At 41.6% G+C, this 27,231-nt stretch overlaps 2 protein-coding genes across 2 annotated transcripts in view; one reads left to right on the top strand and one right to left on the bottom strand.

The window, feature by feature from the left end:
* Vom1r99 (vomeronasal 1 receptor 99) overlaps positions 1–27,231 on the top strand; it is a 120,078-nt gene that overhangs the window by 62,286 nt on the left and 30,561 nt on the right. The window lies entirely within an intron of this gene.
* Positions 5,434–7,604, bottom strand: Vom1r97 (vomeronasal 1 receptor 97). The gene is given in 2 exon segments (NM_173297.3): positions 5,434–6,592; positions 7,561–7,604. A coding segment is annotated over 1 exon segment (933 nt). The 5' UTR covers positions 6,562–6,592; positions 7,561–7,604; the 3' UTR covers positions 5,434–5,628.

Genomic DNA, 27,231 nt, shown 5'->3' with positions numbered 1-27,231 from the left:
CCATATTTATGACCCTTCCCAAAACTCCTATCCAAGTAGATCAAAGACCTTAATGTAAAACAAGATATATTAAACGAATAGAACAGAAAGTGGGGAATAACCCTGACCTCACTGGTACAAGAGACAATTTTCTGAACAGAACACAATGGATTAGGGAATAATTAATAAATGAGACCTCATAAAACTGAAAAGCTCCTATCAGTCAAACTGATTTGTCATATGGACAAATCAGGAGGCCACAAATTAGGAAAGGATCTTCACCAACCCTACACCTGACAGAGGGCTAATATTCAATGTGACAAAGAACTCAAGAAGTTAAACACCAAGTCAAATAAACCAACAAGCCAAATAACCCAATTTTAAAATGGAATATAGATCTAAACAGAGAATTTCAAACTGAGGAATCTCAGGTTGATAACCACTTAATGAAATGTTTAAAGTCCTCAGTCACCAGGGAAATGAAAATCATAACAACTCTTAGGTTCTTTCTTGAATCCCTCATAATGGCTAAGATCATAAACTACAGAGATAGCACATACTGGCAAGGATGCAAAGCAAGGGGAACACTTTTTCATTGCTGCTGAGAGTAAAAACTTGGACAACCACTTTGGACATCAATTTGGTGGTTTCCTAGAAAACTGATAATAGCTCTACCTCAAGACCCAGCTATATCTCTTCTGAGCACATACCTAAAAGATGCTCCATCATCCCACAAAGATACTTGTACAACGATGTTCAGAGCAACTTTACTTACAAAAGACAGAAACTGAAAACCACCTAGATGTCCCTCAACAGAAGAACAGAAAAAGAAAATGTGGTTCATTTACACAATGTAATATTACTCAGCTATTAAAAACAGGACATCATGCATTTTGCAGGCAAAAGGACAGAACTAGAAAATATCATCATGAATGAAGTAACCTAGACCAAAAGCACATGCTTGGTATGTACTCACTTCCAAGTGTATATTAGCCATAAAATAGAAGATAACCACAGAATAAACAGCAAACCCAAAGGAGCCAAATAACAAGGAAGGTCCAAGAGAGGTAGGTTGAATCTTTCTCATGAGGGGAATAAAATAGATATTGGAGGTGGATGGAGAGAGGAAAATGGCTGGGAGAGGGCATGGGGAGGTATCAGGTATAGGGAGAGGAGAGGGAGGGAGAGAGAATGGAAATCAGCCATGTGAGCAATCCTAGAACATGCCAGAGACTTGGGATGGGGGGGTTTCACACATCTCTGGGGGCATTTGTAGCTGAGACTCCTTAACAGCTGAGGATATGAATCCATATGTGGCCATTGCCTGTGGCTGGGAAGAACTCCCAGTGGAGGGGTAAGGTCACCAACCCACCTTCAAAACCTTCTACCCATAATGTGTCCTACCTACAAGATGTAAATGAACACATATAAACCAGAGAAGGAGCCTACCGATAACTGGCTCTACTTGAGACCCACACCATGGGTAAGAAGCAATCCTTGACACTATTAATAGTACTCTGTTATGCTTGTAGAGAGAAGCCTAGCATAACTGTTCTCTGAGAGGCTCCAATGTACCTGAAAACCAACAGAATCAAGTAGACTGGATCCTAGATTGCTCCCAGAGTTTAAACCACCAACCAAAGAGCAAGCACAGGTTGGACTTTCCAGTAGCCAATGGAAAGAGATGCAGAGACCCACAGCCAGATATTGGACGGAATTAGAGAAGTCTAATGAAAGAGTTGGTTGGAGGATTGAGGCAACTGAACAGGACAGGGACACCACAGGAAAAACAGAATCAACTACTGTGAGTATGTTCATACTCCTAGAGATTCAACCACCAGCCAATGAAACCAGCATGGGCTGGATCTAAGCCACCAGCAAATATTGAGCAGATATGCAGCTTGGTCTTCATGCAGGATCTCGGACAACTAGAGTGGGGGCTGTCCTTTAATCTGTTGCTTGTCTGTGAACCCTATTCCCCTAACTGTACCTCCTTATCTGGACTCAGTGGGAGAAGATATGCTTAGTCCTTCAGGTACTTGTTGATGTACCAGGATGGAGGAAATGATACCCAAAGTGGGCTCCCCTTGTCAAAAGAGAAGAGGAAAGGGATATGGAGGGAGGACTTGTGTGAGGGGTACTGAGAGGAGAGGGGGCTGATATTAGGATGTAAAGTGAATAAATAAATTTTTAAAATGAAACTTTCCTTTTTAAAAAAAATGGTGCATTTTGAAAAAATATGAAAGTCAAAAACAGAGTAAAGGACAGGAATGAGACAGCATGCCTCAAGAGCTCCTGCAAGGTAGGGAGGTCACGCAGAAGTAGAAGAATTGAAGGGATATTTATTTCCATTAATAGAATACAGAGATTGTTTTTTCCAAGCTCTGTAACTTATCGATTCCTGGTGCCTCAGGGCCCAAGGAGGACACCACATCCACTGTGTGTTCAGTGGTTAGTTTCCTGCCTCCTCATCCTCATGGTCACTCTGCTGACATTTCTTAACTTATACAGTATGGGTCAAATACTAACAGCACCAGTTTGTAACCACTTAGAGTGAATAGGGAGACAACGATGTAATGAGGAAATACTGGTTTATACTTTGAAGCAGTGAGATGGTACCCTTTAAAATATGAGATTGAAGGTGGGACTCACCTCTAAAGATCCAGAAATTATTTTAATTACTAAAAATACAGAACTCACTTATAATACTTGTATTTGTCATACAACAATCACAGATGCAAAGGTCATTTGTAATTAATATTTGAAATGAAAGCATCAATTCTCTGATATGTTTGTAAAAGTACACATATGTAACAAAATGCATACACTGCGAGTCATTAAATTAGAAAAGAAATGCTGGCATAAAATTAATGTAATACAATTTGGAGGTTCTACATCACAGAAATAAATCTTATAATAAAATCCCCTCATTCTGCAAAACACAGTCCCCTAGGCTGAGGGGCGATCAGAGCTCAGTGTCTCCTCTGCAGATGCTGAAAACCTTCATGCAGCCCCCAAGTTCTTCCTTCCACAGCCTTCCTGGGACCTGAAAATCTTGTGATCCTGCACTTAGTTGCAGGGCACTTACCGAGATGGATATGGCAGAGCTGTATGCTATGCTTGTGGAGATCTGAACACTCTTGTGTTACTGGTGCCTTTAACACATCTCTGCAGACTGTGATTTTAATGTCTGTATATGATAGAAATCTGTCTACTAGAGGCCCACAAAGAGGGCATCCCTGCTGGAAAATTATACCTGCTTCTTGATTTTACTGTATTTCATCCTAGACAACAGCACAACAGAGGTATGGGGAACTGGGTTTAAATATTCTCATAAATTCCCCTGACACTTCTATCAAAGGAATGAAAGGGTCCATCACATAGTTAGCCAAAATAACTAATTTGCTAATTCTTAATGTCAAATGGATCTTTACCCATTTTATATTTTTTAGTTTCTTTGCGTTAGGATGAGGAACTGTGGAATCTCCCCTTGGCCCCAAAATTCCGAGTGTTTGCCATTTGCTCTGACAGTCAGCATCTGTAGGGTTCTGATGCATGATTGTGGCATTTCACTGTGGGTTTTATGCCATTCACCCAGTACTTTCCTGTGCATAATTTCCATGTGTTTTGGGGGGAATTTTTGGTTTTGATGTGTCTCTGTGTGTGTGTGTGTGTGTGTGTGTGTGTGTGTGTGTGTGTGTGTGTGTTATGTGTGTGTATATATGTATATACATTTAGTTTCTGAGAAAATGTTTTTCTGTGTAGCCTAGCTGCCTGGAATTCAATCTGCATGCCAGGCTGGCCACCAACTCAGATATTCACATGCTTCTTCCTCCTGAGTGCTAGGATTAAATAAATGTGCCACCAACAACCAGCCTATTTTGGGATTTTTAAAAACATTGTTATTCTTATTTTTATGTTTGTTTTTGTGGCTGTGGTATGGAAATGTAGACTCACTTCTGTAGCTCATGCTGACCTTTAACATGCTCTCCTGCTGTGTCAACCTCAGGATTACAGACTTGAGTCAACAGGCCCAATGCTGCTCACATATTTTCTACAACTTACAGTTGTGTTGTTTAATCTTTATCCTCCATTCTTGATATTATAAGGGTTCTCTCATATCATCTAGTTAAATACCATTCAATTGTTGACACACAGCCTATTTGAGGGTTCATTCAAAGTGAAGACAACACACAAAAGAGCTCCCCCAATCTTTCTCTTTCCTCCCATCAGTTTCCAGTTATTTCTTTAGATTATATGTGTCAGCACTGAAATTGCTGGATTCTAGGTGTGGTGGGGTATATGTAGGTGACATTTCCTCACATTGAGTGACATAAAACAGTTTTACTGTGTGAAGTATGCCTCTAGGAATGTTCAGAGTTGTGAATTGTGTGGCTCTCTGATACTGTTCAGCTATTTAAAGTAAGTTTGTGTTCCCCTGCACAAAGTGTGCTTTGGAGAGGTATTGGTATAATTTCAGGTATGCAAACATGCTATAATCCCACAGTTTTCATGATATTTGCTGATACTACAGCAAAGAAATTATTTCTGACTAATTTAATATTTAAGTTTGTTTTGTTTGATCCCATGTACTTTACTCTGTTCACCATCTCTGTCAGTTTGACTCCTCTAAAGTCTGTCCTTTGTAATTTATGTGATTATGTCTCTATGACAGGGTACATGTTCAATGTATTCCCGGTGGACTAAGACTAACCTTTCTCAATATGGGAAGACTGATCTGATCCCACACTCTGGCACTGCCAAACAGTAGCTATTGCTACCTTTCACTATTTTAAATCTGGTTATCTGAGCATCATTGAGGAAAAAAAACTATCATTTTCTGCATATAGTTTCAGCTCCATACGTGTCTGTTTTCTGGATCATGTGATAATTGACTCTCAAAACAATGTTTCCTTATGTATTTTGACAAATATAAAAAACTGTTGCAACTGAATAATTAGAAATGTCATAGATATCACATAGTTAAAGTCATGGATTGTGCCAGAGAGACAGCTCAGCAGTTGATATCCTGATCCATAGAAGACTCAAGTTCAATTACCAACACCCACACTGGATGGGCCACAAGTGTCTATAGGTCTAGCATCAGAGTACCTGACAGTGCTGGCCTCCATGAAAACCTGTATTCAAGTACACACACACACACACACACACACACACACACACACACACACACACACATATATATATATATACACACACACACACACACACACACACACACACACACAGAGAGAGAGAGAGAGAGAAGGGGAGGGAGGGAGAGAGGGAGGGAGAGAGAGAAACAGACAGACAATAGACAGACAGATAGATAGACTATGTTAAAACATAAAATTGATCCTTATGATCTTAAAAGCAGTGATGTAACCCAGGTCAAATGAGAGCCTTCTCACAGATCTCCTCTGAAAACACATTAAAACAATATAAACATCATGTGATATCTGAGGGGACACGCTGTTTAATTTTCCTTTATATACTTATCATCCACACACAAAGGAAACAGATTAAACACAAAAAAAGAAAATTTTATATATAAATTTAAGACACAGAATGTTCCCAATATGTCATGATCCATAGCTATTATGACAACATATTGGATTATATTAAGGGACCATATCCATCACTGAGTAATCAAATACTTACTATTCTGCTAGACATTGACCCCCAAAGTTTAATTATACGCTTTTCTGTGCAAATAAACACAAAAGGGCTGATGGTGGCATAGCTATGGGACACAATAATTTGGACACAGTAGAACATTGACCCATCCTTGAATGTCATCCTAGAGTAGAAGACAACATTTTCCAAAATGTAGAGAACCACAAAGAAGCTCATGAGAATCATGATGGTCCTGGTGGCCCTTTGCTCTGGGGACACTTTTGAAGAAAGGCTGGTGCTGTGAAGATGCCGGGCCTGATTCTTGTGTCTCCATAGGAAAGCAACCATGTACCCACTGGACAGGCCAATGAGACCAATAAGAAGGGCTTCCCTGATGGCCATTGGTGTGGAAAACATGCTTGTTCTGGAGTAACTCATGGGTAGAAATGAACAGGATTGAGTAACATACATAAAATTATCTGAAGTCAAATTGGGGGTAGCAATTGTTGATAAAAAGAGGTGACTGCCAAAAGATATATAGAGAACACAGAAGAAAAGAAAGGCACTTGAGATGTGATGGGGAGATTTATGTTTAAATGTTGTTAAACAGGAGCTTCTAGGACTGAGAGTGATGGTCCAAAGGACATTCAGCAGACAGGTAGCACAAAGGGTAAAACCCCTCAAAAGCCTGTGCAAATAGATAAGGGACTGGCATGTGGTAGAATCCCATCTCCCCCGAGACATAAACATGTCTGCAGCTATAAGTCCAATAGTTATAAGCAGCATTAGTTGGGTTAAGGATAAGAAAGCAATGTAGAGATCAATGGGCTTAGATCTGTTCTTTTCAAAGAGCATGAAGAGGTGGGAAAAAAACAGGGCACTATTAGCTGAGATCCCAATGCTCACTTCAGAGAACAAGGTGATTTTTATGTTAGTGTCAGTGTGGAGTATGTTGTCTTTATTCATTTGATCTTGGTAGGAATCAAATAGCAACAACCTCAGGAGAAAAGAGAAAACACTTCATTACAAATTATGGCCTTGTTCACAAATGCCAACCAACACTGAGCTGGCAACAAGTTGTCACCTCATCCTGATTCCACATCACCAAACTCATCTCCAGCTCACACCACCTCACAGCCATCCCCACTGTCCTAATGCTTTCCAATCAAGGATGAATTGTGCATAACATTGTGGTGTTACTGCAGAATATAAAAATTCTTGTACATTAAACAATTCCATGAGGTCTAAGTAGCATTTCTGCTCATGGTCCCTAGGTGTAGTAGTTCTGGGCCAAGAGCTGCATCTCAATTGATGGTCATATAAACAATAGCTTTATATATCTGGTGTATTGGAATGGAGAAATGCACCAAACTTGAAATGTGCCCCCCTGGAGGAATGTGTGCCCACAAATTCCATGTGCAGAGGGTCATTTTCTCTGTGTCTGCTTTATTCTGCTCTTTTAGCACCAGAAAACAGAAAAAAATCATCCTCTTTCTGTATGTGTCTCTCTCTGTGTCTCTGTCTCTCTCTGTCTCTGTCTCTCTCTGTGTTTGTGTGTGTGTGTGCTTTCCTTCCCTATACCCCCTTTCCTCCACCCTCTGATTTCTTCCTTCTCTCCCTCTCTGTTTTTCAATACTGTCTTTTTCTGTGTATTCCTGGCTGTCCTAGAACACACTCTGTAGACCAAGTTGGCCTCTATCTGAGATCTTCCACCTTCTAACTTGTAAGTCATTGGATCAGTCATATGCCAACACTGTCCAGCAAGGCCAAATATTCTCAATAAACCTCTAGAACAAATGATTATCAATTTGGACTCTGAATCAAACTCTACCCACTGCCATTTCCATGGACGTGACCTTAAGCACTCAGTGCTTCAGTCACCTCCTCTAGAACATACGGATAGTCAGATCTGTACCTATGTCAGAGGACCCTAGGTGTGAAAGAGCATGCTGTATACATACCCACCAAATATGGAACTGTTTCTCACACAGAACGAGCTCTATAGACATTTCAGCTGATGGTTTTGTCATACAAGTTCTTGTCATGTGGACTTAGTCAATTAAGCTCTGTTATTGACTGATCAGTGGTTTCCCTACCTGAAAAAGAAAAGACAAAAATGTCCAAAATTGTAGAATGATGGAGTCAGGTTCACTTTCCAAACAGTGTGAAATTTTGGTCTTTCCTCTGAATTCAAAATGAATCTGCATCCACCCAATGACTTTAATATTTTGTCATGATGCCTCTGAGAAAAGACGCCAAGAGTCAAATATCACTGTCAACATTCTTTTACTTTTTACTTTTGACATGTGAAATTGGGGTGTTAAATAAAACTACAACTATAATAGTCTTAGGGCCATCCCATTCTACGGTCATGATTAAGTGAAAATTATCCAGCCATTCTTGAAGAATAAGCTTGATTGGGCCATCAGGGAGTTTGCTGTGAGATTGTATCTCCTTGCATTGTTAAGGAGTTGCACCCACCTAAACATGAGCTAAGCAAGGAGAACAATGAGACATGTGAAAGTACAGGAAAGCCTGTTGTCACAAAATTAAAATAAAAAATGCTGTCTTTTATCCCACAATAAGTCCAGCACTGTACTGCCCCATGATATTTGGTAGATATCTTCATCTCAGTCAGCAAAGCCTCTCACCCACTTTGCTCTATCCCATATCACACTGTCAATGGCTTCTCTCTGAGCCTGGCAACTATCTCTCTACCCATCTACTTCCCAAGGCAGGTTGCCACCATGCCAAAAATATACATTCCAATTTCTTGTCGGCCTAGTGTCTCCAGACACCACATACTCTCTTGAATTCAAATCACCACATGAAAGAACACACAAAACAATAACCTTCAATCTAATTGATAAGATATAATTTCCCACCTAGACATGCAAAGCCCTGTACACAGCCATCCCTTAAGAATACTCATAGCAACCTGTAAAGGTGCAGAAAGGATGTTCTCCCAGCCACTTCTCTCCTCTCTCCCTCTCCCTCTCCCTCTCCCTCTCTCCCTCTCCCTCTCCTTCTCCCTCTCCCTCTCCCCCCCCCCCTCTCTCTCTCTCTCTCTCTCTCTCTCTCTCTCTCTCTCCAGTTCCCTTCTCTCTCTAAAACTTTTCTCCTGCCCATCCTTCCTTCTTGTCCAATGACAGGTCTCATTCTATCTTGTACCTGCCTTAACCTGTACGACATCATCCTACAAAAGCCCACTACTCACCCTACACAAAGAACTGCATACAGCTAAGGAAAAATAAGGACAGGAGGAATCATTTCCTCCAGGGGAGAACACACTAATTGGATGTCCAAAACCAAATTTGGCATGGAAAACACATATACAAGGAGCAGTACTCAAACTGAGCATGTTGTAGTTGCGCATTTAAGAATAAGTGTTATCGACAGGAGCCGGATGTAGATCGCTCCTGAGAGATACAGCCAGAATACAGCAAATACAGAGGCGAATGCCAGCAGCAAATCACTGAACTGAGAACGGGACCCCCATTGAAGGAATCAGAGAAAGAACTCGAAGAGCTTGAAGGAGCTCGAGACCCCTTATGAACAACAATGCCAAGCAACCAGAGCTTCCAGGGACTAAGCCACTACCTAAAGACTATACATGGACTGACCCTGGACTCTGACCTCATAGGTAGCAATGAATATCCTAGTAAGAGCACCAGTGGAAGGGGAAGCCCTGGGTCCTGCTAAGACTGAACCCCCAGTGAACTAGACTGTTGGGGGAAGGGCGGCAATGGGGGGAGGATTGGGAGGGGAACACCCATAAGGAAGGGGAGGGGGAGGGATTAGGGGATGTTTGCCCGGAAACCGGGAAAGGGAATAACACTCGAAATGTAAATAAGAAATACTCAAGTTAATAAAAAAAAGAAAGAAAAAGAAAAAAAAGAATAAGTGTTATGTTACAAAGAGAAGCCATGAAGGAAAAAAACAGCATGGGGGTTATTTGGAAGTGTTTTGAGGGACATGGGCAATGGGTAATGCATATAATTTTACTATAATGTTTGCAAATCAAAGAATTATGAAATAAAGTAATAGGGAAAATGTTAGAATTCATAAGCACTGGGAAAGAATTAATAATTCGAAGGTGAGGAGGATAGTTGGTGAGAATATTTTATAGTTTGTGTTTCCTCACATAAAAAGTGTACAGTATCAACACAAAAAGCTAGTTCCTTAACAGATCAGTGGTCATCAGCCCCAGAGTCTTGATTTGATTAAGCTCTACTTATTCAATTTCTGTGATTTGTGAAAGTTCCTAATAATACCAGAGCTCCTCCTTGATCTCAGTCTAAATGGACAGAACAAGGGAGTAGGGGAAAAGGATGGACCAGGGAAGAAAAAGAAGAGGGGTGGGGAAATTCATTGTCAATATTGAGGTAACAGAAAATAGCAGTTTCTGCCACTCGGCCAATATGTTTGAGATTTTGCCATGATAACCCCAGGAAAATATACAGACAGAAATCAAGGCTTCATCTGTCTTCAAGATATAAGGAAAGAAGTTCACACTGACACTCCACCTGAATGTCAGCTTGTGACCCATATGCATTCATAATGGTAGACATGTGTTTTATACATACATTTTGGGGAAGGTAATGTGCACATTGATGACAATTTTAAAATTCAAAAGCACGAAATATGTGCATTCACTAAGTAATAATCCTAACACATGTTTTTTTCCTATCATTTTTGAGACATGAAGTATTTTCTGTTCCACCAAGTACAAACACAAAGGGATGGAGACAGACAGAGGGAGAGATACAAACAGACAGACAGAAAGAAAAACAGACAGACAGGAGAGGAATGACAGACAGAGAAAGACACTGAGAGAAAGATAGACAGAGATAGGGAAAGGAAATGATTCTTAAAAATGCATCACATTACTAAACTCCCCAGGTTATGACGGTTTTCCTCCTCTTTATGGTTGGGTACAGATTGTGTTATTATTAGGGTCACTTTAGTATCCACAGCCCTATAAAACTTAAATCACTTAGGAAAACCAGGGGATTTCAGGAGGCAGGAACTTTAAGCTACATTCGTGACATCATGGATTCAGGACATCTTTGCTCTGAAGTTAGAGGATCCTTATTAGAGGAGGTAGCACTTGAGCGTCTCTTCCTTTCTGCAGGAACAGCTGGAGAGAGTAACATGATGTCCTGTAACCATGGGCACAAGTTTGTCAGGAGAGACACAAACAGCAGCCTTGACCACCTGCCAGCACCAGTCTTTGCAGCACACCCAACTGTGCCTATGTGAAGTTATATAGAAAATGTTGAGCAAATGTGTCATTCATACTCAAACGTTCTAGGGACTATAAGCACTTGGTGGAAATGAACTAAATAGGGTTGAATTGCTAGTCTTCCCAGATGTTAGTTCTTACATGGATAACTACCTAACATAGTACAGGAGATGGGAGAAGAGGATAGCCACTCCCTGCCATCAGAAAAATGATGTAAGAGACAGACTTTTGCACAATAGTTCAGGCTGCAACGTCTGCCTTTGTCCTTCAGATAAAACTGTACCATGCCTAAAATTACCTCCTATATCCTGGTCTGTCACATTTCCTCCAGAGTCATGTCATGTTTTCTATATAACGAAAGGGCCAAGCATTGAGAAATAGGTTGGGGAAGATGAAAGAAAGGCTTAGAGGGCAGAGCAGGAGAACAAAAACATACCAGAACAAGAAATAATCAGAAGAATCCCGAGTATTCATTGCTAGAGAAACTTTAGAGCTTCAGGAGCACAGAGAGAGCCCTCAGTTCTGCATGGAGCCATAATCCTTGGCTGTAGACACTGTGCCATCCTTAAGTTACACACATCATAGGCAGCCTGAGATTCATGGCATTGTCAATAGGCTTCAAACAAGTGGCCAGTGTTCACCACAACAATGATCGGATCTTGTCATCTGGGGGGAAATAGAGAGCAGAATGGAAAAGGGAAACCTCTCTGAAGAACCCACTGCATGCTGAGTATTTATGACCCCGTAGGTGCACGGTATCCAGGGAAGAGAAAGGCACACTGTCTATTTTCTTCTCTATCACATCACTGCAGCCTACCTACACACTGGTATTGAGTAGCTGCGTAAAGAGCAGAGTTTAAGTCATGTCTGAGCATTGCCTGTCTGTCCTTACATTTATGAAACTGTGTACCTGTGTTTTTCATTGTCACACAGCTCACCCTTACCATACTACCCTCCCTCTTATACCTACTGTGCCTTTCTGAACAATGGACTGAGGCTTTAGAAGGTGGGTTTGGCTCTGCTTCTTGAAATTAAATTCTGTTTAGAATGGAGTTACATCAGGAAAAATTCTTCAGCAATTCTCCTTGGAAAACTTCTTGAAAGATTGTGAAGGAGAGGCTATCAGTACCTCATGCAAGGAAAACCATCTGTGAGCAGATGTCAGCACCGTGTCCAGAGAGGACATGAAGATTGTGTACATGCAATGGGAAATACTATGAAAAGTCCTTGGGCTAAGGAGTAAGTGAAACACTTTCTATTGTCCTCTGGGCTCACCCTTGCAGATAGACTATTATAGTATTTAAAAACACATCATCAGAAACTCCAGAGAAGACAGTGTGCTCTTATGGTGAAGGGATGGGAAGTCCCAGAGAAGCCTTGTCACAGATGCTTAATGTTACTGTAGAGACCAAGCCATTCTGCAGAAGAAACTTTTTTACACAACCTGTAATGTGATGGATGAATTTCATGATGGAACAAGGGAATGTCGGCCTCCCTGTCCAGCAGCTTTTATGGCCTTTTTGTAACAAATAGATTGAATTCTGTTTATTTCTAAAAACATTGTTAAATGCAGTTTGCAGAATTATGGGAGCTAATAAGGGAGATCATATATAGAGAAAGCAACATCAAGGTATTCCCATTATTTGAGTGCTTTGCAAATGTTTCTCCCAAGAAACCAGACTCATAATTTTCCATTCTTAGGGCCCTGGGAAAACAAGACCAAGCTCACTATGGACTTGATATTTAATAACTGGCAACCATGTTCCTTAGCTGAGACATCCCCTGGGAGAGAGCACAGGGCAAGGACAGTCTCTGAGTTCTTGTAGCTCTAGAAGAACTGGCAATGAGATGCAGCACACTGTGAGGCTGTCCACTGTGCAGCTATGAACCTGCTGGTTCATTTCTTTGTAAAACTTCTGTCTTAGTTATGGTTTTATTGCTGTGAACAGACACCATGAACAAGAGAACTTTTATAAGGACATCATTTAATTGGGGATGACTAAAAGGTTCAGAGGTTCAGGCCATTATTATCAAGGTGGGAGGATAGCAGCATACAGGCAGGCATAGTGTAGGAGGAATTGAGAATTCTACATCTTGTTCCAAAGGCAGACATGAAAAGACTATCTTTCAGGAATCAAGGAGGAGGGTCTAAAAGCCCACCCCATGGTGACCCACTTCCTCCTAAAAGGCAACACCTACTCCCCTACATCCATGAGTCTATGGGAGTCATATCTAGCTTTAGCATAAAAATATATTTAGTTCAATTTCCATAATTCCCATAATCTATGACAGACTCAACAATGTAAAAAGTCCAAACTTCAAAGTCTGTTCTGAGATTTGTCCAATCACTTAACTATAATTCTCAAAGCAAGATAGGAAACCAGCTGGGCCAAATCCAAAGTGCATCTTCATATCATATGACAAAATGTTTTTTCAGATATCCAACTCCTTTTTTCAAATTTGTTGAGTCCAGTAAACATATTTCTCCTCACCTGGTTCTACTCCCTGTTAGCAGCTTTACTCAGAAGATATCCCACAGCTCTGGAGGGTAGAACAACTTGCAGTCTCCAAGGCAACTTCAATATTACAGCTTCTTGCTCCAATGTCTAGGACCATACCTGATATTCTGGGCTCCTCCAAAGGGCTTAGGCTACATACTAATATTCTTCTCCTCTGAAACCTCTAGAGCCAGCCTGCCACAGTTCAAATCACCCTCAACAACAAAGTTGTACATATTCCTAATACATTGACCCATAAGCCCAACTCAAAACATCCCACTCAACTCCAAATCCAAAATCCCTAAAATCATAAAGCATGGTCAGGACTATCACAGCAATAGCCAGTCCCTGGTACCAACTTCTGTCTTGGAGTTTTACTGATGTGCATACACCATAACCAGGGAAGCACTTATGATGACAACATTTAATTGGTGCCACCTTACAGGTTCAGAGTTTCAGTCCATTATCAAGTCAAGAGCATTGCAGCCTCCATGCAGGCAGGGTATAGGAGGAGCTGAGAGATCTACATATTGTTCCAAAGGCAAACAGGAAAGATTGGCTTCTACAGAGTTAGGACAAGGGTCTCAAAGCCGATGCCAACAGTAACAAACTTCTTCCAACAAACCCACACCTACTGCAACAAGACATTATCTCCTAATAGTTTTACTCCCAGGGCCAAGCATATGCAGACCTCGACATCTCTATATCTCTGAATTATTCAAACCACAGAAGTCATGTACAATAACAATTCTAGACACCCACAGATGAGGACATTACAGTAAGGTGTAGGTTTAAAGTTTTCTTGGAACAGGAGAAGAACTCGTAACGTGAGATCTGTAAGAAGGAGTAAGTCAGGAAATTCACTGTGTGACTTAAGTAGTGACACAGAGAATCAATTTACTTTTGAAAAATGAACTCAAACCAAAAATCTATTGGTATTCCAAAAGTGAGCAAAATCTATGAATTTTAGGAGTTACTGAAAATATATATCCTCAGAAGAAAATACGTTCGTTACCTATGCATTACGCATTCCTCTGTGCTGCACAGCTCTTAGAACTCAGCATCTCCACTGCAGATGCTGAAATCTCCTTTTACCCTTGGAACTCCTCCTCCCTTAGCCTGCCAAGGACCAAAACACCTTCAGATTCTGCACTAGGGTACAGGAGACTTACCCAGATAGATGTGTTGGGAGAGAATTCTGTGCCTGAAGAGATCCTATACAGAATTAAAGAAGTCTTTGATGCATGTGAGCAATTTGTAATTTTAGTGTTTGTAGAATGTGACAAGTTTTCACTGTGGAGTATGGAGAACTTGTATCCCAGTGGAGCATCTTTCCTGCCTTTGACCTTTCTCCCTGTGATCTGGAAAACAGCCATCTGGGGCAGAATGGGCACACACTTTATCGGAGTTATCTTGCAATACCTGGTGAGGGATCAGAAAGATTGCACCAACTAGACAACTCTAACTTTGCTCATTTTAAACCTCAGGTGTAATCAATCCCAAATCATTTCATACTTATGATCTGTCTGCTCTGGGGTGAGAGAATCCTGGGCCACCCATGACTTCACAATGACTCTGACTCCCTCTCTCTCTCTACATTGTTATCTAGCAGCCTTTTTTGGGGGGGTCAGTCCTCATGTGGAATATCTGGATTACACGTAGCATATGTTCTGTGTGCCTTAATTCCCATATACTCAGCTTCAGGATTCAGGTTGTGAGTGACATTTACAAGAAAAATTGAAAAGGAATGATAGGCAAGTGAGGGGGGAAAGAGGCATAGTTGGAGACCGCTGGAGAAGCAGTGATGGTCATAAGAAACCAGCTTCATGTTCAAGATATGACTTCCTACCCCAGTATCACTGCCTGGATCTGAAGGGAACCTGCCAACAGTTCTCTGAACTCAAATCCCATGGGAGGGAGAGCTAAACCTTCAGAGAAGCAGATACGCTTGGGAAGCCAGAAGAGACTACACTCTGTCTGCATTTCTGACTCCAAAGGAAAACACCTAATGCCATCTGAGACCCCGGTGCACAGGGGCCCCAGGAAAAGGCTGTGCAGGCCCTCCTGGTTGCCATCCTCATGGAGAGCTCAAAAGCAGGCCCCCATGAGCAACTTGAGCTGCGGGACCACAGGTAAGACCAACTTTTCTGCTCCAAGCAACCTGCCTGGTGGACTCAGGACACACAGAGGCAAAATTCCTCTGGGACCAGACACTTCCAGATTTCAGCTGGAGCCCCAACCTTGCTGATCCAGTCCACAACTCACTGCTCCCAAGACAGCTCACCGCCCAGACAGGTGGGCACTCCTGAGACTGCAGAGTGGGAGAGACCACAAATACTGCCCACCCCTGCCCGCATCCCTGGCCCAAGAGGAAACTGTATACGGCCTCTGGGAACTGGAAAATAGAGGCACTCGAACGGCAGATCACCAGCAGACCAGACACCTCCCGGACCTGAAGGGAACCGGTCAACAGTTCTCTGAACCGAAATCCTGTGGGAGGGAGAGATAAACCTTCAGAGGAGCAGAAAGGCCTAGGAAGCCAGAAGAGACTACACTCTGCCCACATTTCTGACTCCAGAAGAAAACACCTAACGCCATCTGAGACCCTGGTGCACAGGGGCTCCAGGAAAAGGCAGAGCAGGCCCTCCTGGTTGCCGCCAACACAGAGAGCTCAAAAGAAGCCCCCCATGAGCAATTTGAGCCACAGGATCAAAAGGTAAGACCAACTTTTCTACTCCGAGCAAACTCCCTGGTGGACTCAGGACACAGGCCCACAGGAAGAGCTGAAGACCAGTAGTCAGGAAAGACTACACGCTCGAAAGCAGAACACTCTGTTCCCATAACAGGCTGAAAGAAAACAGGAAAACAGGTCTATAGCACTCCTGACACACAGGCCTATAGGAATGTCTAGGCACTGTCAGAAATAGCAGAACAAGGTAACACCAGAGACAACCTGAGGGCAAAGGCAAGTGCAGGAATCCAAGCAACAGAAACCAAGACTACATGGCATCATCAGAGCCCAATTCTCCTACCAAAGCAAACACTGACTATCCAAACACACCAGAAAAGCAAGATCTAGATTTAGAATCACATTTGGTCATGATGATGGAGGACTTCAAGAAAGACATGAAGAACTCCCTTAGAGAAATGCAGAAAAACATAAATAAACAAGTAGAAGCCTATAGAAAGGAATCACAAAAATCCTTGAAAGAATTCCAGGAAAACACAATCAAACAGTTGAAGGAATTAAAAACCGAAATAGAAGCAATAAAGAAAGGACACAGGGAAACAACCCTGGATATAGAAAACCAAAGGAAGAAACAAGGAGCCGTAGATACAAGCATCACAAACAGAATACAAGAGATAGAAGAGAAAATCTCAGGAGCAGAAGATTCCATAGAAATCATCGACACAACTGTCAAAGATAATGTAAAACAGGAAAAGCTACTGTCCAAAACATACAGGAAATCCAGGACTCAATGAGATAACCAAACCTAAGGATAACAGGTATAGAAGAAAGTGAAGATTTCCAGATCAAAGGACGAGTAAATATTTTAAACAGAATCATAGAAGAAAACTTCCCTAACCTAAAGAAAGAGATGCCCATAAACATATAAGATGCCTACAGAACTCCAAATAAATTGTACCAGAAAAGAAAATCCTCTTGTCACATAATAGTCAAAACAGCAAATGGACAAAATAAAGAAAGAATATTAAAAGCAGTAACGGAAAAAGGTCAAGTAACATATAAAGGCAGACCTATCAGAATCACACCAGACTTCTCGCTAGAAACTATGAAAGCCAGAAGAACCTGGAGAGATGTTATACAGAACCTAAGAGAACACAAATGCGAGCCTAGGTTACGGTATCCTGCAAAACTCTCAATTAACATAGATGGAAAAACTGAGATATTCCCTGACAAAACGAAATTTACACAATATCTTTCTACAAATCCAGTGCTACACAGGATAATAAATGGTAAAGCCCAACATAAGGAGGCAAGCTACACCCTCGAAAAAGCAAAAAACTAATCGTCTTGGCAACAAAACAAAGAGAAGAAGAGCACACAGACATAATCTAACATCAAATTTGAATATAACAGGAAGCAATAATCACTATTTCTTAATATATCTCAATATCAATGGTCTCAACTACCCCCCAAAAAAAGACATAGATTAACAAACTGGATAAGGAAGAAGCACCCTGCATTCTGCTGCCTATAGAAAACACACCACAGAGACAAAGACAGACACTACCTCAGAGTGAAAGGCTGAAAAACAACTTTCCAAGCAAATGGTCTGGAGAAGCAACCTGGAGTATCCATTCTAATACCGAATAAGATCGATTTTCAACTAAAAGACATCAAAAAAGATAAGGAAGGACACTTCATATTCATCAAAGGAAAAATCCACCAAGATGAACTCTCAATCCTAAATATCTAGGCTCCAAATACAAGGGCACCTACATACATAAAAGAAACCTTACTAAAACTCAAAGCACACATTGCACCTCACACAATAATAGTAGGAAATTACAACACCCCACTCTCATCAATGGACAGGTCATGGAAAGAGAAATTAAACAGAGATATAGACAGACTAAGAGAAGTCATGAACAAATGGACTTCACAGATACTTTTTTTTAATTAACTTGAGTATTTCTTATATACATTTCGAGTGGTATTTCCTTTCCCGGTTTCCGGACAAACATCCCCCTCCCCCCTCCCCTTCTCTATGGGCATTCCCCTCCCCCTCCACCCCTCCTTGCCGCCCTCCCCCCAAAAATCTAGTTCACTGGGGGTTCACTCTTAGCAGGACTTAGGGCTTCCCCTTCCACTGGTGCTCTTACTAGGATATTTATTGCTACCTATGAGGTCAGATTCCAGGGTCAGTCCATGTTTAGTCTTTAGGTACTGGCTTAGTCCCTGGAAGCTCTGGTTGCTTGACATTGTTGTACCTATGGGGTCTCGAGCCCCTTCAAGCTCTTCCAGTTCTTTCTCTGATTCCTTCAACGGGGGTCCTGTTCTCAATTCAGTGGTTTGCTGCTGGCATACGCCTCTGTGTTTGCTGTATTCTGGCTGTGTCTCTCAGGAGAGATCTACATCCGGCTCCTGTCGGCCTGCACTTCTTTGCTTCATCCATCTTGTCTAATTTGATGACTGTATATGCATGGGCCACATGTGGGACAGGCTCTGAATGGGTGTTGCTTCTGTGTCTGTTTTAATCTTTGCCTCTCTATTCCCTGCCAAGGGTATTCTTGTTCCCCTTTTAAAGAAGGAGTGAAGCATTCACATTTTGATCATCCGTCTTGACTTTCATTTGTTCTAGGCATCTAGGGTAATTCAAGCATTTGGGCTAATAGCCACTTATCAATGAGTGCATACCATGTGTTTTTCTGTGATTGGGTTACCTCACTCAGGATGATATTTTCCAGTTCCGACCATTTGCCTATGAATTTCATAAAGTCATTGTTTTTGATAGCTGAGTAATATTCCATTGTGTAGATGTACCACATTTTCTGTATCCATTCCTCTGTTGAAGGGCATCTGGGTTCTTTCCAGCTTCTGGCTATTATAAATAAGGCTGCGATGAACATAGTGGAGCACATATCTTTTTTATATGTTGGGGCATCTTTTGGGTATATGCCCAAGAGAGGTATAGCTGAATCCTCAGGCAGTTCAATGTCCAATTTTCTGAGGAACCTCCAGACTGATTTCCAGAATAGTTGTACCAGTCTGCAATCCCACCAACAATGGAGGAGTGTTCCTCTTTCTCCACATCCTCGCCAGCATCTGCTGTCACCTGAGTTTTTGATCTTAGCCATTCTCACTGGGGACTTCACAGATACTTATAGAACACTCTATCCTAAAACAAAAGGATATAGCTTCTTCTCACCACCTCATGGAACTTTCTCCAAAATTGACCATATAATAGGTCATAAAACAGGCCTCAAGAGATACAGAAAGATAGAAATGATCCCAAGCATCCTATCAGAGCACCATGGGCTAAAGCTTGTCTTCAATGACAAAAAGGGAAGAATGCCCACATATGCATGGAAGTTGAACAATGCTCTGTGCAATGAAAACCGGGAAAGGAAGAAATAAAGAAAGAAATTAAAGACATCTTAGAATTTAATGAAAATGAAGGTACAAGATACCCAAACTAAGGGGACACAATGAAAGCTGTGCTAAGAGGAAAACAAATACCTCTGAGTGCCTGCAGAAAGAAACAGGATAGAGCATATATCAGGACCTTGACAGCACACCTAAAAGCTCCAAAACAAAAAGAAGCAAATACACCCAGGAGGAGTAGAAGGCAGTAAATAATCAAACTCAGAGCTCAAATCAACCAAATAGAAACAAAAAATACCAAAGAGTCAACAGAACCAAAAGTTGGTTCCTTGAGAAAATCAACAAGACAGATAAACCCTTAGCCAGACTAACGAGAGGACACAGAGAGTATGTCCAAATTAACAAACTCAGAAATGAAAAGGGAGACATAACTACAGAATGAGAAGAAATTCAAAAAATCATCAGATCCTACTACAAAAGCCTGTATTAAACAAAACTTGAAAATCTGCAGGAATTGGACAATTTCCTAGACAAATACAAGGTACCGAAGTTAAATTACGAACAGATAAACCATTTAAACAACCCCATAACTCCTAGTGAAATAGAAGCAGTCATTAAAGGTCTCCTAAACAAAAAGAGCCCAGGTCTAGACGGGTTTAGTGCAGAATTCTATCAGACCTTCATAGAAGACCTAATACCAATACTATCCAAAGTATTCCAAAAAATTGAAACAGATGGAGAACTACTGAATTCTTTCTATGAAGCCACAATTACTCTTATACCTAAACCACACAAAGACCCAACAAGGAAAGAGAACTTCAGACCAATTTCCCTTATGAATACCGACACAAAAATACCCAATAAAATTCTGGCAAACCGAATCCAAGAGCACATCAAAACAATCATCCACCATGATCACGTAGGCTTCATCCCAGGCATGCAGAGATGATTTAATATACGGAAAACCATCAACGTGATCCATTATATAAACAAACTAAAAGAACAAAATCACATGATCATCTCATTAGATGCTGAGAAAGCATTTGACAAAATTCAACACGCCTTCATGATAAATGTCCTGGAAAGAATAGTAATTCAAGGCCCATACCTAAACATAATAAAAGCCATATACAGCAAACCAGTCGCTAACATCAAACTAAATGGAGAGAAACTTGAAGCAATCCCACTAAAATCAGGGACTAGACAAGGCTGCCCACTCTCTCCCTACTTATTCAATATAGTTCTTGAAGTTCTAGCCAGAGCAATCAGACAACAAAAGGAGATCAAGGGGATACAGATTGGAAAAGAAGTCAAAATATCACTATTTGCAGATGGTATGATAGTATATTTAAGTGATCCCAAAAATTCCACAAGAGAACTACTAAAGCTGATAAACAACTTCAGCAAAGTGGCTGGGTATAAAATTAACTCAAATAAATCAGTAGCCTTCCTCTACACAAAAGAGAAACAAGCCAAGAAATAAATTAGGGAAACGACACCTTTCATAATAGTCCCAAATAATATAAAGTACCTCGGTCTGACTTTAACCAAGCAAGTAAAAGATCTGTACAATAAGAATTTCAAGCCTCTGAAGAAAGCAATGGAAGAAGACCTCAAAAGATGGGAAGATCTCCCATGCTCATGGATTGGCAGGATTAATATAGTAAAAATAGCCATTTTACCAAAAGCGATCTACATATTCAATGCAATCCCCATCAAAATACCAATCCAATTCTTCAAAGGTTTAGACAGAAAAATTTGCAAATTCATCTGGAATAACAAAAAACCCAGAATAGCTAAAGCTATCTTCAACAATAAAAGGACTTCTGGGGGAATCACTGTTCCTGAACTCAAGCAGTACTACAGAGCAATAGTGATAAAAACTGCATGGTATTGGTACAGAGACAGACAGATAGACCAATGGAATAGAATTGAAGACCCAGAAATGAACCCACACACCTATGGTCACTTGATTTTTGACAAAGGAGTCAAAACCATCCAATGGAAAAAAGATAGCATTTTCAGCAAATGGTGCTAGTTCAACTGGAGGTCAACATGTAGAAGAATGCAGATCAATCCATGCTTATCACCCTGTACAAAGCTTAAGTCCAAGTGGATCAAGGACCTCCACATCAAACCAGACACACTCAAACTAATAGAAGAAAAAGTGGGGAAGCATCTCGAACACATGGGCACTGGAAAAAATTTCCTGAACAAAACACCAATGGCTTAGGCTCTAAGATCAAGAATCGACAAATGGGATCTCATAAAACTGCAAAGCTTCTGTAAGGCAAAGGAAACTGTGGTTAGGACAAAATGGCAACCAACACATTGGGAAAAGATCTTTACCAATCCTACAACAGATAGAGGGCTTATATCCAAAATATACAAAGAACTCAAGAAGTTAGACCACAGGGAGACAAATAACTCTATTAAAAAATTGGGTTCAGAGCTAAACAAAGAATTCACAGCTGAGGAATGCCGAATGGCTGAGAAACACCTAAAGAAATGTTCAACATCTTTAGTCATCAGAGAAATGCAAATCAAAACAACCCTGAGATTTCACCTTACACCAGTGAGAATGGCTAAGATCAAAATCTCAGGTGACAGCAAATGCTGATGAGGATGTGGAGAAAGGGGAACACTCCTCCATTGTTGGTGGGATTGCAGACTGGTACAACCATTCCGGCAATCAGTCTGGAGGTTCCTCAGAAAATTGGACATTGAACTGCCTGAGGATCCAGCTATACCTCTTTTGGGCATATACCCAAAAGAGGCCCCAACATATAAAAAAGACACGTGCTCCACTATGTTCATAGCAGCCTTATTTATAATAGCCAGAAGCTGGAAAGAACCCAGATGCCCTTCAACAGAGGAATGGATACAGAAAATGTGGTACATCTACACAATGGAATATTACTCAGCTACCAAAAACAACGACTTTACGAAATTCATAGGCAAATGGAGGTAACTGGAAAATATCATCCTGAGTGAGGTAACCCAATCACAGAAAAACACATGGTATGCACTCATTGATAAGTGGCTATTAGCCCAAATGTTTGGATTGCCCTAGATGCCTAGAACAAATGAAAGTCAAGACGGATGATCAAAATGTGAATGCTTCACTCCTTTAAAAGGGGAACAAGAATACCCTTGGCAGGGAATAGAGAGGCAAAGATTAAAACAGACACAGAAGCAACACCCATTCAGAGCCTGCCCCACATGTGGCCCATACATATACAATCACCCAATTAGACCAGATGGATGAAGCAAAGTAGTGCAGGCCCACAGGAACCAGATGTAGATCTCTCCTGAGAGACACAGCCAGAATACAGCAAATACATAGGCGAATGCCAGCAGCAAACCACTGAACTGAGAACGGGACCCCCATTGAAGGAATCAGAGAAAGGACTGGAAGAGCTTGAAGGGACCCGAGACCCCATATGAACAACAAGGGCAACCAACCAGAGCTTCCGGGGCTAAGCCACTACCCAAAGACTGTACATGGACTAACTCTGGGCTCCAACCTCATAGGTAGCAATGAATAGCCTAGTAAGAGCACCAGTGGAAGGGGAAGCCCTTGGTCCTGCCAAGACTGAACCCCCCAGTGAACATGATTGTTGGGGGGAGGGTGGTAATGTGGGATGATGGGGAGGGGATCACCCGTATGGAAGGGGAGGGGGAGGAGCTACGGGGATTTTGGCCCAGAAACCGGGAAAGGGAATAACAATCGAAATGTAAATAAGAAATACTCAAGTTAATTTAAAAAAAAGAAAAGAAAAAAAAAGAAATACTCAAGTTAATAAAGATGAAAAAAATAGAAAAAGAAGGCACAAATGGAGACAACCCTGGATTTAGAAAATCAAAGGAACACACAAGGAGACGTACATACAAGCATCACCAAGAGAATACAAGAGATAGAAGAGAGAATCTAAGGAGAAGACGATTCCATAGAAATCATGGACATGACAGTCAAAGATAATGCAAAATGGAAAAAGCTATAGGCACAAAACATACAGGAAATCCAGGACACAATGAGAAGATCAAACCTAAGGATAATAGGATATAGAAGAGAGTCAAGACTCCCAGCTCAAAGAACCAGTAAATATCTTCAACAAAATCATAGAAGAAAACTTCCCTAACCTAAAGAAAGAGATGCCCATAAATATGCAAGAAGCCTACAGAACTCCACATATCTTGTACCAGAAAAGAAACTCCTCCCATCACACAGTAGTCAAAACACCAAATGCACAAAACAAAGAAAGAATATTAAAAGCGGTAAGGGAAATAGGTCAAGTAATATATAAAGACAGACATATGAGAATTACACCAGACTTCTCACCAGAGTATGAAAGCCAGAAGATTCTGGACAGATGCCATATGGACACTAAGAGAACACAAATGCCAGACCAGCTTACTGGAGGTTCTTTTCTGGCCCAATCTATGTGGAGTTCTGTAGGCTTCTTGTATGTTTATGGGCATCTCTTTCTTTAGGTTGGGTAAGGTTTCATTTATGATTTTGTTCAAGATATTTACTGGTCCTTTGAGTTGGGAGTCTTCACTCTCTTCTATTCCTATTATCCTTATATTTGATCTTCTCATTGTGTCTTGGTTTTCCTGTATGTTTTGGGCCAGTGTATTTTTCCGTTTTACATTATCTTTGACTGTTGTGTCCATGCTTTCTATGGAATCTTCTGCTCCTGAGATTTTCTCTTCTATCTCTTGCATTCTGTGGGTGATGCTTGTATCTATGGCTCTTTGTCACTTCCTTTCATTTTCTATGTCTAGGGTTGTCTCCCTTTGTGCTTTCTTTATTGCTTCTATTTCAATTTTTAATTTCTTCAACTATTTAATTGTGTTTTCCTGAAATTCTTTCAGGGACTTTTGCATTTCCTCTCTATAGGCTTCTGCTTATTTATTTGTGTTTTCTTGCATTTCTCTAAGGGAGTTCTTTATGTCTTTCTTGAAATTCTCAATCATCATGATCAAATATGATGTGAAATCTAGATCTTGCTTTTCTGGTGTGTTTGGATATTCAGTGTTTGCTTTGGTGGGAGAATTGGGCTCCAATGATGCCATATAGTCTTTGTTTCTGTTGCTTAGGTTCCTGTGTTTGCCTCTTGCCATCATGTTGTCTCTGGTGTTACCTTGTTTTGCTATTTCTGACAGTGGTTAGACAGTCCTATAAACCTGTGTGTAGGGAGTGCTTCAGACATGTTCTTCTGTTCTCCTTCAGCCAGTTATGGGAACAGAGTGTTTTGCTTTCAGGTGTGTAATCATTCCTGTCTACTGGTCTTCAGGTGTTCTTGTGGGTGTGTGTCCTGACTCCACCAGGCAGGTCACTTGGAGCAGAAAAGTTGGTCTTACTTCTGGTCTCAGGCCTGAAGTTACTCCTCAGAACTGGGTTTCAGCTCTCTGTTAGGGCAGCAACCAGAAGGGCCTGCCCAGCCTTTTTTTGGGACCCTGTGCACAGGGGCCCAGATAGTGCTAGGCATTTTCCTCTAAAGTCAGAAATGTGGGCAGAGAGTAGTCTCCTCTGGCTTCCCATGGATGTCTGTCCCTCTGAAGGTCTAGATCTCCCTGCCATGGGTTTTGGGTGTAGGGAGTAGTTTGACTAGGTCCCTTCTGATAAGGGCAGCAGCTGGACTGCAGCATTGAATGCCCCTATCTTCCTGTTTCCAGAGGCCCTATACAGTTTTCTCTTGGGCCAGGGATGTGGGCAAGGGTGGGCAGTACTGGAAGTCTCTCTTCCCCTGCAGTCTCAGGAGTACCCACTTGTCTGGGCACTGAGCTCCCTCTCCCATGGGGTTTGGGAATAGAAAGCTGTGGGCCTTGATCAGCGAGGTTTGGGGCCCAAGCTAGAAACCAGAAGTGTCCATCCCTGAGGAATTTTACCTCTGTGTGTCCTGAGTCTACCAGGCAGGTCACTTGGAACAGAAAAGTTGGTCTTACCTCTGGTCTTGGGCCTGGAGTCGCTACTCCATCATTTCTCTTTCAAGTGAGCCATTTACTTGTCAAGACTCCAAGGTCCTGAGTCTCAAATTCATACAAGGAACTTTGTCAAATGGTTTGTTGGCAGGATGTCTCTCACAGATGCATCAACTTTCACTGTAGCACCATAAACATGCAACAGGTTATGTAGCCAACAAAAGTGAGACCAACAGTTTTGTTCCAATAACTGTCCAAAGAAGACCAGTCAGGACAACACAGGGCACAGTAACCATAGTGCAGCCTGGGACAGGATCCTTTCAGTCTCCATCTGTGCTCAGAACTAAGGCTGTACCACAGACCTCCATACACATATCCTGCCCAAATGTAGTGGTCTTTCAGTAGTGATCTTACTCGTAAGATCATAGGCTCACAGATCCACAGAAGGGTCAAGCTCCAGTCAGAGAAACCAGACCAACTAACACTAGAGGTGACCAGATGAAGAGAGGCAAGGAAGAGAATCTAACTAACAGAGACCTAGACGACTTGGCACAATCAGTACTCAGTTGTCTTACCACAGCAAGTATTGGATAACACAGCAAACCAGAAAAGCTTTACAATACACATCTCAAGATGAGGAAAAAGAATACTCTTGGCAGGGAAGGGAGAGGCAAAGATTAAAACAGAGACTGAAGGAACACCCATTCAGAGCCTGCCCCACAGGTGGCCCATACATATACAGCCACCCAATTAGACAAGATGGATGAAGCAAAGAAGTGCAGACCGACAGGAGCCGGATGTAGATCGCTCCTGAGAGACACAGCCAGAATACAGCAAATACAGAGGCGAATGCCAGCAGCAAACCACTGAACTGAGAATAGGTCCCCCGTTGAAGGAATCAGAGAAAGAACTGGAAGAGCTTGAAGGTGCTCGAGACCCCAAAAGTACAACAATGTCAAGCAACCAGAGCTTCCAGGGACTAAGCCACTACCTAAAGACTATACATGGACTGACCCTGGACTCTGTCCCCATAGGTAGCAATGAATATTCTAGTAAGAGCACCAGTGGAAGGGGAAGCCCTGGGTCCTGCTAAGACTGAACCCCCAGTGAACTAGACTATGCGGGGAGGGTGGCAATGGGGGGAGGTTTGGGAGGGGAACACCCACAAGGAAGGGGAGGGGGGAGGGTGATGTCTGTCCGGAAACCGGGAAAGGGAATAACACTTGAAATGTATATAAGAAATACTCAAGATAATAAAAAATAAAATAAAATAAAATAAAAAAAAAAGATGATGATAGAGGACTTTAAGAAGGACATAAATAACTCCCTTCAAGAATTACAGGGGAACACAGGTAAACAATTAGAAGATTGTCTTAGTCAGGGTTTCTATCCCTGCACAAACATCATGACCAAGAAGCAAGGTGGGGAGGAAAGGATTTCTTCAGCTTACACTCCCACAGTGTGCTGTTTATCACCAAAGGAAGTCAGAATTGAAACTCAAGCAAGTCAGGAAGCAGGGGCTAATGCAGAGGCCATGCAGGGATGTTACTTACTGGCTTGCTTCCCCTGGCTTGCTCAGCTTGCTCTTTTATAGAACCCAAGACTACCAGCCAAAAGACGGCACCATTCACAATGAGCTGGGCCCTCCCACTTGATCATTAGTGGAGAAAATGCCTTACTGTAAGGAGCCATATTGGATTTGGGCCTGGCCGCTTTGTGACTGTATGGCTCAAAGTGGCTACGTGACTCTGGGCTGTATGGCCATAAAGTCTTGAGATTGTTGGACAAAAGCCTCTCCCATGAATTTATAGCACAAGAAGAAAATAATCACAGAATGCTTTCAGCCAGAGAAAATACCACGTATCTCCTGAGCAAACACCCAGTGTCTCCACCAC

Source organism: Rattus norvegicus, chromosome 4 (genome assembly GCF_021556685.1).
Source record: "Rattus norvegicus strain SHRSP/BbbUtx chromosome 4, alternate assembly SHRSP_T2T, whole genome shotgun sequence".
Taxonomy (NCBI): domain Eukaryota; kingdom Metazoa; phylum Chordata; class Mammalia; order Rodentia; family Muridae; genus Rattus; species Rattus norvegicus.
The sequence above is the reverse complement of the archived record's forward strand: the minus strand, read 5'-3'. Positions and strand labels throughout refer to the sequence as shown.